Source organism: Antechinus flavipes, chromosome 3, assembly GCF_016432865.1.
Source record: "Antechinus flavipes isolate AdamAnt ecotype Samford, QLD, Australia chromosome 3, AdamAnt_v2, whole genome shotgun sequence".
NCBI lineage: Eukaryota > Metazoa > Chordata > Mammalia > Dasyuromorphia > Dasyuridae > Antechinus > Antechinus flavipes.
This window is the reverse complement of record NC_067400.1, coordinates 453226826-453242589: the sequence shown is the minus strand read 5'-3', so window position 1 is coordinate 453242589 and position 15764 is coordinate 453226826. Positions and strand designations below refer to the sequence as shown.

Genomic DNA, 15764 nt, shown 5'->3' with positions numbered 1-15764 from the left:
CATTCTCAAGTTTTCAGCAAAAAGTTACACAAAAGACATGGCTGCTGAGACTTACTTAAGATTCCTTACTTAATAGGATTCCTTACATGTGGCTTGCCATCCAAATCCAGATGATAAACATTATTATTAAAAGAAACTTCTGCTAAATGTATTTTATCTTTGAACATAATTGTTCACATTGAGCTGTTGCCTAGTAAGATAAAAATCAAATGGACTGATCTATTGTATTGATTGACAGAACTAGAAGCTAATGATGAGGATGGCATAGGTAAATTAGGAACTACATATACACTCACTTCAGGGCTCCCCAGCAAGGGTACAATTGCATCAATTCAATGCTCTACCCTTTAACAGTGGTCCAAACTTAGAGGGCAAAGGAATTTCAAGTTGGCTGCCTGCTCACTTGCTAGAGTCACAGAATATCCTGGAAATGACACTGGATTCAGAATTAGAAAACGAGGGTTCAAATCTTGGTTTTGACACTTACTATTAGTGAGGTCCAGGGCAAGTCTTCTAACATTTATGAAGTTCAATGTCCTCAGGGGTTGGACCCAGATGGTGTTGGAAGCCTCTTCCAATTCTAAATATTAGACCCCATGACACAATAGCCCAGTTCCAGAGGAAGTTCTTGTGATTTCCATGAGGACTCTAAATGTCCCCAAGTTCCTAGAAGAGTTAAATGGCCTTCATGCTGATCGTCTAAGGAGGAGCAATGTGGTCCAGTGGGAAGTGTCCTGAACTTGGCAATAAGAGGGCCAGATTTCAGTAGAGATTCTGCTACTCAGTCAACCAAATAGCATTTATCAAGGACCTAATATATGTCAAGCACTGTTCTAGGCACTATGGAACTAGCCCTTGAGGAACTTATTTTCTACTTGCCACCTGTATCACCTTGACTCAGTCACTAAACTTTGTATTGCAGTTTTCTCCTTTATAAGGATGAGGTAGATCACCTCTTAGGCTTCTTTTATCTCTCAGTTGGTAAAATTATTACTTTTCAGGGGAAATCCACCATAGAGGAATGTCATACCATTAAGCTGAGTCCCAAGGAAAACAGAAAAACAGAATATTGTTTCTCTCTCTCTCTCTCTCTCTCTCTCTCTTTCTCTCTCTCTCTCTCTCTCTCTCTCTCTCTCTCTCTCTCTCTCTCTCTCTCTCTCTGTCTCTATTTCTCCCACATTGTTTCTCTATATGTCTTTCTATCTCTGATTCTTTCTCTCCCTTCCTCCCTCCCTCTCTCTGTTTCTCCTATAAATTTCTCTCTTTGTCTCTCTGCCTCTGTCTCTCTCTCAGTCTCTCTCTACGTGTGTGTGTCTCTGCCTCTTTCTCTTTGTCTATGTCTCTCTGTCTGTCTCTGTTTCTCCTTCCCAATTTTCCCCTCATTTCCTTGCCTCTTAGAAAAATACAGATTGACCCATAGACTATGAAGCAAATGCCTAATTTTTCTTTTGGGATGTTCAAGTCCAATGAAGTCATGGTTATATCAGGGAATATAAACATGGCTGTTCATATAGCCTTGGGCTGTGTTGGGCAAGAGGAAGGTGGAGAGGAAGAGAAGGGGGAAGCTTTGGAATAAGGAAATGTGTAGAAGCTGAGTGGAAATAAATAAACTATCTCTTCTTTCCAGATTTCTTTCTTCAGTCCTCTTCCATTCCCACCCCCAACTAGAATTATAGGCCTGAATATACTTTAGAGGTCAACAAGTCCAATTCATTCATGTTATAGATGAGGAAATTAAGTCTCATTTAGGAAAAGTCACTCATTCACAGAAACACAAGTGGCAGAAATGAATCAAAACATGTCACCTGGTCATCATAATACTCAGTAAGTTATCACTCATTGGTAGACTTTTGGTGTATTTGGAAAAAAATTGGAGTCTCTTCAGAACCAATAAGATCTTCAGAGACATAATAACCTAACATATAATAACCTAACTCAATTTACCTCCAATGGAAAAGAAGACATGAGCTAAATCAAGTTAAAGTTTAAACCTGATGTCATAGGAAATCTTTACAACTCTGCAGTGACAATCTTGGAAGATCATTTTTAAATGTCTTTTCTTTCTTAAGGGCTGCCTGCCATCTGGCTCAGCCCAGGATAATTAATAGCTTCCTGAGAGTCATCTTCTGAAAAGGGCAGATCATTTGAATTCTGATCAGCATGCACTCACCACCGTGGTGACCAGGTGGGAAGGATGAAAAGATTTAGTAATCAGAAGACTTTGCATGCAGATGGAGGGCTTTCTGAAAGATGGACCACCTTAGACTTCCATGTATATTGCTCTGAGGCAGTCTGCAAGACAAATCACAGCCAAGCTGGGGGAAAAGAAGGCAGCTGAGTTTTCATTTCCATTCATTCTTTTTGTGCAAAGAGTTCAAGTGCCCTGGGAATACTACAAGTCAGCAAACATTGTGAGGGAGATGGCAAGAATGTTAGCCTCATGAGAAAAGTGAGATCAGGGCATATCATGGGATTTAGAACTAGGAAGAACTGTGGAAATCCTCTATATACCTCCATTTTTGCAAATGAAGAAACTGAGGTCCAGAGCAGTGTTAAGTGACAAGATTATAGAGGTAGTAGGAGGTAAGTAACTAAAGGTAGAATTCAAATCAGGGCATACAAGCTCTAATATAAAAACATTCAGTTCCCACATATAACATAGAACCTTTTTTACAAAGGAGTATATACTAAAAGAAATTAACACAAATGTAAGAACTTAACTCCCCCAACCTGGAAGTATGATCTTCCTTCCCCAGTGACTCCCAGATCATCATGGTTCAAACTCATAGGTCTTTGATGATTGCCTATTTGACTTGAAACTGAGAACAAATACCATCAAACATCAATATCCCCAAGTCCATTTCTTGGAACAGGGATAAAAAAGAGGAAGTATAGAAAAAATATTCCTTTCCCCTCCTAGTCATTCAGTTCATGGCATCTATGCTGGGAGAAGTAAATACAAGTTGCTCAAAAGAATATAGCAAAAAAAAAAAAAAAGATGGAAAAGATAAATGGTTTAGTCTTACCATTTTAAAGCTTATATGGACAGCCAATAAAAGGAAGTTGCCCTCACTCCCTCCCCCTCCTCCCCATGGTAGGGATCTTTATAGATTCCACTTAAGCAAACTGATCATGCTCAAAGGTCCCTCAAGACCATCTCCATGCCCAGAGATACTGGTGTTAAATTAAGATGCTGTGAGACCAATTCCAATCCTCTTTCCCTCATACCAAGTTGCCTCTAACGTAAAATTATTGTCTTAACATATGGCTAGTTGTAAAGGGAGATCTTCTCGAATGTCTTCTATATGGCCTCTTTTTGTAGCCCTAGTACTTAGCACAGGACATAGCACATAGTAGGCACTTCATAAATGTCTATGGATTGATGGACTGTTTGCTCAGTCTCACTTTTTATGTCTTCTACCTATTCTTATAGATCCGGGGACATAAGGATGATATTTTATGTGTGGCTCAGTGCCCACCTTCTCTTCTTGCTACCTCTAGTTATGATGGAGAAATTATCATTTGGAATATGGTCTCAGGACACATTTATTGTAAGCTAAACATACCTGTCCCTACTCCCTGCTCCGAAGACTCAGAAGGTATGTTTAAGAGCAAAGCTTGGTGTTTGAATATAAGATGATACCAGGATTTATACAGTGCTTTAAGGTTTTATTGGGAACTTTATATTTCTTATCTCATTTGATCTTCAAAATAACCCTATGTTATTATCACTCTTTCCATCTAATAAGTGATAGAATTGAGATGGGAGAAGTTAAATGACTCATCCAAGGCATACAACTAGGAAGTGTCTAAGATCAGATTTGAATTCAGGTCTTCCTGCCTCCAGGTCTGGTGGTCTATTCACTGAACCAACTAGCTATCTCTTAAGATTCAGATTTGGATCAAAGTTGCTGGTTGAGGCCAGTCAACTTCCTCAGACTGTCGATAATACTACCATTCTCCTACTTACATAAATTTCCAATCTGAGAGTCATCTTCATTTTCTTTCTTTCATTCCCTATACCCAATCTGTTGCCAAGTCTTTTTAATTCTACCTCCACAATATCTCTGAAATAGAACCTTTTCTGATACTTGCAACCACCCTTGTGTAGACCCTCATTACCTCACACCTGGACAATTGTAATAGCCTGCTGGTCATTCTCTCTACTTCATATCTTTCCTCACATCAGTCCATCATCCACTCAGTGGTCAAAGTGATTGTCTTGGAGTGAAGATCTGACTCTCTCTCTCTCTCTTTCTCTCTCTCTCTCCCCTCTCTTTTTTTCTCTCTCCTCCTCCTTCTTCTCCTCCTCTTTTTCTTCCTCCTCATTTTCCTCCTCCTTTCTCTTTTCCTCTTTTCTCCTCCTCCTCTTCTTCCTTCTCCTTCTCTCTGTCACACACACACACACACACACACACACACACACACACACATCCAATAAGTTTCGGTGGTTCCCTATTATCCTCCAGGATCAAATATAAAGTCTTTTGTTTGGCTTTGAAAGCTCTTTATAATCTCGTCCCTCCTATTTTTTCAGTCTTCTTACTCCTTCATCCCCTCCACACTCTAATATGGTGGCACTGGCCTCCTTGCTGTTCCTTATACAAGCTTATCTTCTAATTTCAGGAATTTTCACCAGCTATTTTCCATTGTTAGAAAGTTCTCCTTCCTCATCTCTATCTCCTGGCTTTCCTGGCTTTCTTTAAATCTTAGCTCAAATTCTAGAAAATAGTTGTGTGTTTTCTCCCCCATTAAAATGGGAGTTCCTTGAAAACAGGGACTGTTTTTTGCCCTTTTTTTTGTATCCCTAGCACATAGCATGATGTCTAGTACATAGCAACTTCCTAATAAGTGCTTGTTCACGGAATGACTGACAGCCCATACCTGGCAACAGTAGCTGTCAGGGAGAAGACAAAATTCATAAATTTAATGGAGATTTTAAAAAATGTCACTGCCTCTAAAGTACAGAGATCTGGCTTGTAGTCCTGACCTTGCCATTTATTACCTGAGTCACCTTGGAGTTATTTCATCTCTCCGAGTTTCCTTCATGTATAAAAAATAGCTTTACAAGACCTATTTCCCAATGCTGTTGTAAGGAAAGTGGTATATAAAGCTTATAGCAATGAAGAAATATGAATTATTATATTATTGCTAAAATTATATTAGATAATAAAACACAAGGGGAGAAAAGCCTCAAAAGAGAAAGAGTTATTAACACTGTTGTGAAGTAGGTGAAATTTGTCTTCAGTATTTGCTGCATTCTATTTTAGACTGCCCTGCCCCTTAAGATCTCTCATTAGTAGAGGCCCATTTGTTTAATACTTTCTTCCCCCAACTCATGCTATACCATATTAGTTTCACCTTCCCTGGGTGGACCAATGTTCTAAACCCCCATCTTCTATTAACCAACACTCTACTAAAGTGATAATATAGTCATGCATTATACTTAATATTATACTAACAAACAGGAAAAGACTTGTTATTGATGTGGGAGTTATCCCTGAGTAAGCTGTGAACAGTCAGAGTACTGACTCATTAGAAAACTCAAATTAGTTTTTAAAAAAAACTGAGAAAAAGAAAAAAAAATATGACAGTTGTTAATCAAATGGGGGTGACAATATAGCTAGATAGCATGGTACATAATGCTAGACTTGGAGCCATAAGGACCTGAGTTCAAATCTAGCCTCAGACATTTGCTATATGTAATCCTATATATGAACACAGCCTATCTGGCTTAATTTCCTCATCCGTATAATGAAGATAATAATAGTGCTCACCTTATAGTGTTGTTCTGATGACCAAATATAATAATTATAAAACGCTGAGCAGAGTAAGGTCTTAATAAATGCTTGCTATCATTCCCTAAATTTCCCTTCCCATGACTAGTTCTCTTCCTATCAAAGAATCCTCAGGTGTAAGATTTTGAAGGCCTTATCATGGGTCCCAAGCCAATCAGATTATGGTATAGTGAATTAGACATTGGATATGGAGTCCCAGGACCTGGTTTGAGAGTCAGCTCTGCTACTCACTAAACAAATGATCATGGCAAGTCATGTAACCTTTCCAGAGTTTCAGTTTCTTCATTTGCAAGGTAAAAATAATATTTGCATTACCCAAATTAGAGACTTGTTTTGAGGAAAGAGACTTTTGAAATTGGAATTTGCTTTTATCATTGTTTTTATTTATAGAAAAACAAAAGCATCCAAATCAAGATGGGCCTTATCCAGGTCCCTCTAAAGCAATTTATAATCTGTGAAAGTATCCCAGTCCTTATTCATTAACCAGGATCTCAGGAAATCACAAATTTGTAAGGGATCTCTGTCTCTAATTCAACTCATACCCAAACAGGGTTCAACATCTCCAATATGCTTGAAGACCTTTGATGATAGAAAACCCACCTCCTTTGAAGGCATCTCATATCACTTTTGAACATGGAGCCCAAATCTGCCTTCCTGAAGCTTTGGTTCGTTGCTCCTACTTCTGCCATCTGAGACCAACCAGAGCAATTTCAGTCCCATTTTCATTCTTGAAAAAGAGATTTGAAAAGCCTGAAGAATTTCCATCTTTTGTATTGAACATTAATTCAACTACTGATTATAGTATCCCTTGAATTCTATCCCTTTTTTCCATTGAAGGAAGAGAAGATCCAAGGAAATTATAATTGTCCAATACTGGAACCTCCTCAAAGGGACTGAAGATGGTAATAGTGGGACCAGGAATGCCTAATTTTGCACATTAGCACATTCATATTTTGGCTCTAGCCCATGGTTGCTAGGCAAATAACTATTGGTTAGACTGTTAGATCAGTCAGCATTGGAAAAGGAACCATTCCTCAGCTTTATAAGCTATTGTATTTATAGGAGGTAATCCTGGAAGCAATTCTGTTTACAGACAGATGTATATGTTCAATATCTTTCTCCCTCTCTTGTGTTACAGACAGAAGTGTTTCTCATCTCACATTCCTAAAGACCCGTGCAGCCAAATTTGAATCAACAGCTGCTTCTCTCATTTCCAATGGGCCCCAAGGTAAGAACAGAAATTGTCATCAATATAGCTGTGTTTCTCTTATAAATTGATTTTTTTGGAGCAGTTTACCAAAGACACTTTAACAAACATACATTTTATAAGGAACAGCCCTGAATCTTAGATCCAACCTGATTTCCTGCTATGGCCCATCCTATTTTGATGGAATCATGGCTGGCTAGATTCCTCTATTAACAGAAAGAAGATCGTTAATTCTAGGGACCTGTTCACATGACAAATATCTTCACATCAAATGTCTCTTAATGAACAAGTCCAATTGCCTTGGAACCATATATCTATCTTCCAGTTATCCTTGGGCAGGGACAGAGTGAATTGAATACCAAGTTGTATAGCATAAAAGGCAGCCTTACAGAGAGAAAGATGTGACAAGAGGACCAAAAGTATCCTGAGGAGTAAACATAAAAGAGGCAAGTAACAAGGTATCATGGTTCTTTGTCTTGGCGATAATGGGAGAGCTTAGGGCTGGAGATTCTGGTCAAGGCACAAATTGTATATGCCAGAGATAATCCCTGCTCTGTAGCATTTCTGCCCAACTTGAATTGGGAAGAACAGTTCTTATCCTAAAAAGAGGAGAGAATTTTTTATGTAGCATGAGGGTAAAAAATGACTAGCTAAATCCTGAACATGTGTCAGGGTTGGGATTGCGCCTGATTTAGAAAAACTGATAAATAAAACCCTAAATAAAAGCTAATTAGTGTCAAAGCTTCTTCAGAGGATTTCTTTAGGAAGAAGAAACTTTGGAGGGCAAGCTCTCCATTTGAAATACAAAGTGATAGAATGCTAGAGCTGGAAGGAACCTTAGAAATCTTGTCCTAGTATCTTCATCTAACAGATGAAGAAACTAAGATCCAGACAGAGGAAGTAAAATGATTAGTGATAAAAAAATTAAAAGCATACCATCATTTCTGGAACACAACTGCAAAGCTCATTTATGTAAGAAACTGTCAAAATAAACTAATGTCAAGTAATTAATCCCAATCTTATATGCTTCAACCTGAAGCTTATTGCAGAATTTATCTCCTTCTAGAAACATATCCTGATTAATTGGGAGTATATGTCAACACTTGCCTTCCAATAGTAAAATGGCCACTCCTCTAAGCCTTTCATCCTGTGTAATACTCGCTCAATACCCAAAGTGCTGGAGGCTCTCCTCTAGTTCTTTTCCACCCTATGGAAGCCAGTTCAGCATCCATGGTGCCCATCTATTATCTCTTGTATGCAATATGCGATCAACTCAGCTCTTTTCCCAACATACATTTCCTGAATTATATCCTTTATGTCACTTCCTGTGCCTGAATTATTATGGAAAATATGCTCCTTATACCTACCCTTGCCTTTGAGTTGCCTTCACCTTTAATTCTCCTCCTAAAGTCTCCTGCCTTTCCCTCTCCAACCCACCATCTCACATGTGCCAAAATGATTTTTTTTAACATGCATGTCAGATTTTAGCATTCCCCTACTTACTAAGCTCTAGTGGTTCTCTATTACCTGTAGGTATAAATTATAACTCTTGTTTGGCATTTAAAATCATTCATTACATGTGCTCATCCTACCTTCTGGGGCTTTTACCCTTCACATATTCTACAATCTAACAAAACTGTCTTTCTGACTTTTATATGACACTCCATCTCTCCATGTCTGGAATTTCCTCCTTTCTTTTCTCTGTCTCTTATAATGCCTAACTTTCTTCAAGGAGTAGCTTGAACAACCTCCATAAAGTTGTCTTAAGGAAGCCTTTTCTGATATCTCCATTATCAACATAAGGTATATTACCTTATACCTCTCTTATATACAGTATTCCAAAACTCTTATTTCAGTTACTACTTAAAACTGCAACTTGAGATAGTCTGTATATTTTTATTATACTTTTACATGTGTACATTGCCTCCCCTAAGTAGATTGGAAGTTTCTCAAGGGCAGGGATTGTTTCACTTTTGTCAAGCAGTGACTAGATAATACTAAGTATTTAGTAAGTGCTTAGTGTTTGATTCCAAGATTTACAATTGAACTAAACCATCTGGAGAATGTTTGTGATATGCATGAATGAATAAATAAATGAGTGAGTGAATAAATGAATAGATAGATAGATAGACAGATAGATACGTGTAGGGGTACAGGTATTCCTTCCATGTCAAAGGGATTAAGGGTATGGTATTTCTAGACCTGGAAAATCCATGTAAAATTTGTTGTCGCTCCCTTTGTACTTTTTTTCTTTTTCTCTTATTGGGTGTTTACAGTAACTCATTGTAAAATTTGGGTTATTATTTGATTATAGGCTCTTTGTCACCTACTTGTCTTCACATGACTTACACAAAAGTCCCCCCAAATTCCCATTTAGTTTCCTATGACAACTTGAGATGGAAAAAACATAATGTGAAGGGATAACATACATGAGTATATTTATATATATATATATATATATATATATATATATATATATATATATATTCACATATATATACATCTGAGTATACCTGTACATATGTGTATATACATACATAAATATATGTACATATGTACTTATATATAAATGATATAGATAGATGTCATATATATGATATAGTTATATAGATAAGTGAGTTTTTCTGTAGTAGCCTACAGTAACAAAAAGCACCAAGATATTTAAGAGTGAGGGTTAGGGATAAGAGATTTAGAATTTCATATCATGACTGATAAAGAGCTTGTCTATACTCCAGTTCTATTTATTAAAAAAAGAAAAATTACAACATAAACCAAAAATACAAAGGAGGTCCTTCTCCATCTTGATTTATTAGGATATAAGCTTTTTAGGGACTGGTAAAGCCCAGGTATTATTTATTCATAATAATCTCTTGTAGGAACTCAATAATCACATGAGGGTAAAGCACCCTAGATGAGGAAAGAATCAGGAGACCTGAGTTCTAGAAAGAGCTTTGTTGTGTATTAGCTATCTAATGTACTAGCTATAGTCAGATGTTTATGCCCTCCAAGCTCCCATTTGCTCATCTCTAAAATGATATGTAAATTATAATACCTACCTTATAGAACCACAGTGAGGATCCTCTGAGAGAATAACAAGACACTCTGTGAACTGTGCCATGCAATGAAAGGGGGTATTCCACTAAGTCAAGGACATGGAATTTCATCCACATGGGAGAGAACTAATTTCCTCTTCTATAGATTGGAGCCTGTCTATAATTAATGGTTTTAGAGTTACCAGAGGTTGAGAGGGGTTTAAGTGGCTTATTCAGGCCCACAGAGCTAGAAAGTCTGAGACAAGATTTGAACACAGATCTTAACTGTGAAATTTTGACTCTGCCCAGTGTGCCATGCTTGCTCACCCTAGAGTTATCCTATATAAACTCATAAAAATTCATCTAACATTTTTTATTTCTCTTCTGTCACAGGTTCTGTTATCTTCTGGAGTCTATTCAGTGGGGCTCAGCTCTTAGCCAGCTTCATACCTGTAAGTTAGACAAAACCATTTTAAAAAAAATTTTTTTTAAATCAGAATTTTAAAAAAAATTGGAATTGCCTGGATTTTAATAGCCTTCAGGAGGCCATAGACTATTTGCTTTATTTGAGCTTCAAAGTATTTTTCCTGATTCTCCAGCACTTATACAGACATAGCAATGAGTTATTATTTAAGTGGTTTCAGAAAGCTTTAATATGTCAGTGTTTGGTAAAAATGAACAGTCTTTTAGTAAGCACCATGTGTTTGTATTCATTCTAGTCCAGAGGAAAATCCCAGATCAGTAGCATTGTGGTGACGACAATAGATACCTGCGCCTATGTGGCAGACCACCAGGGTTACGTGTATACCTATGACATCAAGGACTATGCTCTTGAGGGACCTGAGCAAGAACCACCCAAAAGTAGGGCTTTTACTTTTTTTCCAGCAATCTTATTTTAAAAAAAAAGAATATTATGGTCCAAGTAGTTTTTTTTAATAGATTTTTTTTTATTTTTCCAAATGCATGTAAAGATAGTTTACAACATTCATTTTATAAGATTTTATGTTCCAAATTTTTCTACCTCCCTCTGTTGTCCCTTCCCCAAGACAGCAAGTATGATTATACATATACAATCATTTTGAACATCTTTCCATATTTGTTATGCTGTATAAGAAAATCAGACTAAAAGGGGAAAAAATGAGAAACAAACAATTACAAATACTATGCTTAAATCCACATTCAGTCTTCATAGTTCTCTCTTGAGATGTGGATGGCATTTTCCTGCCTGAGTTTATTGGACTTGTCTGGTCCAAGTAGTTTTTGAAAGGAAATAGCAGATTATCAGTCAGTCAAGAAGTAGTTATTAAGTCTTCTTTATGTTCCAGTCCTCGAGATTCAAAGATAGCAAAAACATGGTTTCTTCCCTGTCTAATTAGAAGACAACATGTAAATATCTAAGAACTGACAAAATATGGATAGAGGTGACTTCAGAAAGGAAGAGACTAACAGCCAGAAGGAGGGGAGCTAGAAATGCCTTCTGCAGAAGGTTATATTTGAGCTGAGTCTTGAAGGAAGCCAAGATGAATGAGGAGGGAATGCATTGGAGGAATGGAGGACAACTATTGCAAAAGCATGGTGATCAGAGATGGAGTGTTACAAACAATAACAATTAGACCACATAGCTAAATCAAAGTTATAGGGAATGGAGTAAAGTATAAAAAGACTGGAAAGGTAAAAAGGGGGCAGGTTATGAAGGGCTTTAAAAGTCCAAAAGAAAACTTTATATTTGATCCTGAAGATAATAAGGAGTCAAAGAAATTTATTGAATTGTGGGGAGGGTGCAGTGACATAGTGAGACCTGCACTCCAGGAAAATCACTTTGTCAGCTGAGTGGAGGACATAGTAAAATGTGAAGAGACAAGGCAAGGAATCTAATTAGAAATCTATTGCAATAGATGGACAGAAGCAGCTACACCTAAAGAAAGAACACTGGGAAATGAATGTAAACTATTTGAATTTTTGTTTTTCTTCCCAGGTTATTTTTTACCTTCTGAATCCAATTCTTTCTGTGCAACAAGAGAACTGTTCGGTTCTGCACACATATATTGTATCTAGGATATACTGTGAGATATTTAACACATGTAGGACTGCTTGCCATCTGGGGGAGGGAGTGGAAGGAGGGAGAGGAAAAGTCGGAACAGAAGTGAGTACAAGGAATAATATTGTAAAAAAAAAAAAATTACCCAGGCATGAGTTCTGTCAATAAAAAGTTATAATTATTAAAAAAAGAAAGAAATCTATTGCAATAAACCAGGTCAGAGATGAGAACATTGAATTTCAGACCTTCTCTCTTGCAGATAATTGCCATTCCTATCTTCCTCTTTTCTTTTCCAATTCTCTTTTCTTCAAGGAAACTATTCATAGTGTTTTTGATAAGTTTTTACTAATATTTGATTTTTATATAATCTTCATTTCCAAATATATCTTTTCCCCTCTCCTATATAAATATCTATTCTCAGAAATGATAGAAAAAGAAAGGCGTGAGAGGGAAGAAGTTCAGCAAAATTAACCAATGCATTAACTAAGTTTGATGGTGTATGTTATGCACTATAACAGTAGTCTCTCACCTCTCCAAAGAAAGGAGGAAGGCACATTTTCTAAATTTGTTTAGGCCCAAACTTTGTTACTATAATTAAAGTTTATTGTTTTATTTTGTTTAAATATATATAGTTTTAACCATTGTAATTATTATTTCCCCAGTTCTATTTATTTCACTTTTTATCCAATTATGTAATTTAGGGACCATCCCTGATATTTATTCAAATTAGAATTTAGAAATCTGCCTTTTTTTTCTGTCATTCACCCTCACTCACCCCAGGCATATGGCTATTTCCAAGATTATTTTTGAAATAGAAATTTTTATTAAATGACAATGTGTAATGAAAAAAAATCCATCATTGAACAGAATTAGAATTTGAGCATCTTGAGAGCATGAGATTTCTTGCATACTTCTTTGTGTCTCTCTGACCTCATTGCTATGTGTTTTGTATAAAGCACACACACCAAAAAAAAAAAAAAAAAAAAAAGTCAAATGAAGAGAATGTAGGAGAATTTTATCATTTGCCTGATCCCTGCCCTTATCCCCTTGCCCATTCCCCCTATATACTTATTTGGTTTTGACCAAGTCCTGCAGATTCAGAGTAACTATTTAAATATGGTCCAGGAATCCTAGGTTATTGGCCCTAAGCTCTTCTCATGGATGGACCCTGAATTTCAGAGTCTCAGCCCAGAAAGTGTACTTGGGAAATTATGATTATTGTTTCTGATCATGATGCCCTTGGGGAAGGCTTGACTAGACCTTCAGTCCGTGTGAGTCTAAATCTTCTCTAAAAGAGCTGCTATGAAACTGGATCTTTCTGTCATTCTGCTCTTTTTATTTTGTCCAGATTTTACTTCCATTTTTCTTTGCCTTTAGAACCAACAATGAAGCATATGAAATGACCACATGTGATAATTATAATAAGAAATAAATAAAATGATAGGATTTTATATAGATATATTCTTTATATTGCTACAGATGTCAAGATCTGGAGAGCCCACGTTAATGCAGTCACTTGGTGAGTATCTATGTGGAGTTTAGAAAAGCTGGAGAAAATAATATCCTATTGTTACAAGGAGGGAAAGGAAACATACATTTATTAAGTGATTACTAGGTGTGCTAGATACTGTGATAAGTCCTTTATAAATAGTACCTAATTTGATCCTAACAACAATCCTGGGAGGTAGGTGCCATTATTATCCACATTTTACAATGGACACATTGCTCTAATTACTGCACCAACAAGTTAGCAGCTAAAGGAATGGTTCCAGCTTTTCTCTTACTTATCATTTCAAAATCTCTGCTTGTGGGAAGAGCAGTTTGGTGGTACAGTGGCTAGAGCACTGAAGCTGGAGTCAGGAAGACTTGAATTCAAATGTGACCTCAGATACTATATGATCCCTGGGCACATCACTTAACCCTGTTTGCCTTAATTTCTTCACCTATAAAATGAGCAGGGAAAGAAAATGGCAAACTGTTCCAGTATCTTTGCTAAGAAAATCCCAAATGAAGTCAAGAAGAGTTGGAAAGAACTGAATAACAGAAACAAACTAACAGGGGGGATAGCTTTTATTTTTCTGATAAAGAAATTGACATAAACTTTTCTTTATATTAAAATTTCTTGTTTAACCATGTACTTTATCTCCCTGACTCACTCTGAATGAGTAGATATTTGATGGTGGTGGTGGTAATAATAGTAGTAATAGTACTAATAATTGTTGTAGCAGTAGTAGTAATTGGCAAAGGAATAGGAGGAATAGTTGTTGTAGGAGTAGTAGCAGCAGCAGTAGTAGCTACTACTGTAGCAATAGTAGAAGTAGTAATAGTAGTAATATCTAGTATTTATGTAGCACTTGAATGTTTACAAAATGTGTTATAAATATTATCTCATTTTAACCTTGGACATTTTAAGTGATTTGTCTTATCTCTCTTATTTGATGTTAATCTCCTTGGGAACATTTGTATTCCCTACTATCTTATAGTATTCGAATGAAGAAGATATTTAATAAATGTTTGCTATATGAAATTTGTTGAATTATACAAAGAGTCAGTGGCAAAATTTTAACTAATTTCCAATTCTGGATTTTTTCCACTGAACAAGAAGACCATTTCTTGGCTAACAACTATAGTCTGTTTGTGGTGTACTTTTCTTGATCATTTGAAATTTGAGGTCAGGATATAATTGGAGGAAGAAGTGTCCTAGGAGATACTAAAAGAAGCCAATTGCACAATTTAAGAAACTACTTGTGGCTTATGTTTCTTTGTATTATGGGATATATTAACTGTGTATGAACATGGACAAATCTCTTAATCTCTCTGGACTTCCATTTCCTTATCTGTTAAGTGGAGGTAATGACAACTTTAATGGATGCCTACTTCACAGGGGTCCTTGGAGACTCATGTGTGATTATGTATGAAAAACATTTTTCAAAGCTTAAAGCATTATTTTTGTTTCAACCACGATTATTGTTATAGTTATTGCTAAAGGGCTATTGACTTATTGACTCTATGATCCTCTGATTCTCAGTCCAATTTAGTTGACTGTCATTATCCTAGAAAATCATTCTCTTTTCTTGTAATGAATTTATCTCTGTTTTCTTTTGCTTCATTAGTTTAGAGCTGATAGAGAAAGAAAAGGTTCTATTGTCTTCCTCCGTTGACTGTACAGTTCGTCTTTGGAGCATGGATGGAGAGTATATAGGTATGGAATTTCCACACCTACCTATGCAGAAGATCAGGTTTAGTGTGGAAGACACATACATTCTTTCCTAGAAGAAGAATAAAAAATGACCCAAGGAAATCATTTCCTGGGGAAAAAATATCTAACTCCACCTGGCCAAATTGGAAATCCTTTGGACTGTTAAACTGAGAAATCCAGCTAGACTGATAGTGATAAATTTTGTTGGGAATTATATTTTTGCAGATAACAATATTTGAAACCTAGAAAGAACCTAAGAAAACATCTTATTAAAACCATTATCTTATTTGGGGAGTTGATATCTCTGATGAAAACTTTTGAAATTTTGACTTGATTACTTCTTTGCCAAATTATATTTTATACTGTATCATCTTTATTTGTGTATATATGTCACCTCCTCCTCCATTATTGTATAAGTTCCTTCTTTCATCTTTGAATATCTTCTAAAATCTATCACAATATAGATAGGGGGAGCACTTAGTAAATATTT

At 36.3% G+C, this 15764-nt stretch overlaps 1 protein-coding gene across 1 annotated transcript in view; it reads left to right on the top strand.

The window, feature by feature from the left end:
* Nucleotides 1–15764, top strand: part of LOC127557314 (WD repeat-containing protein 49-like) — a 71815-nt gene that overhangs the window by 43681 nt on the left and 12370 nt on the right. Inside the window, exons 9-15 of the mRNA XM_051990678.1 lie at nucleotides 3434–3599; nucleotides 5998–6003; nucleotides 6937–7026; nucleotides 10431–10489; nucleotides 10757–10898; nucleotides 13555–13594; nucleotides 15189–15277. Coding sequence (XP_051846638.1) covers nucleotides 3434–3599; nucleotides 5998–6003; nucleotides 6937–7026; nucleotides 10431–10489; nucleotides 10757–10898; nucleotides 13555–13594; nucleotides 15189–15277 — 592 coding nt within the window. The remainder of the gene's footprint in view (nucleotides 1–3433; nucleotides 3600–5997; nucleotides 6004–6936; nucleotides 7027–10430; nucleotides 10490–10756; nucleotides 10899–13554; nucleotides 13595–15188; nucleotides 15278–15764) is intronic.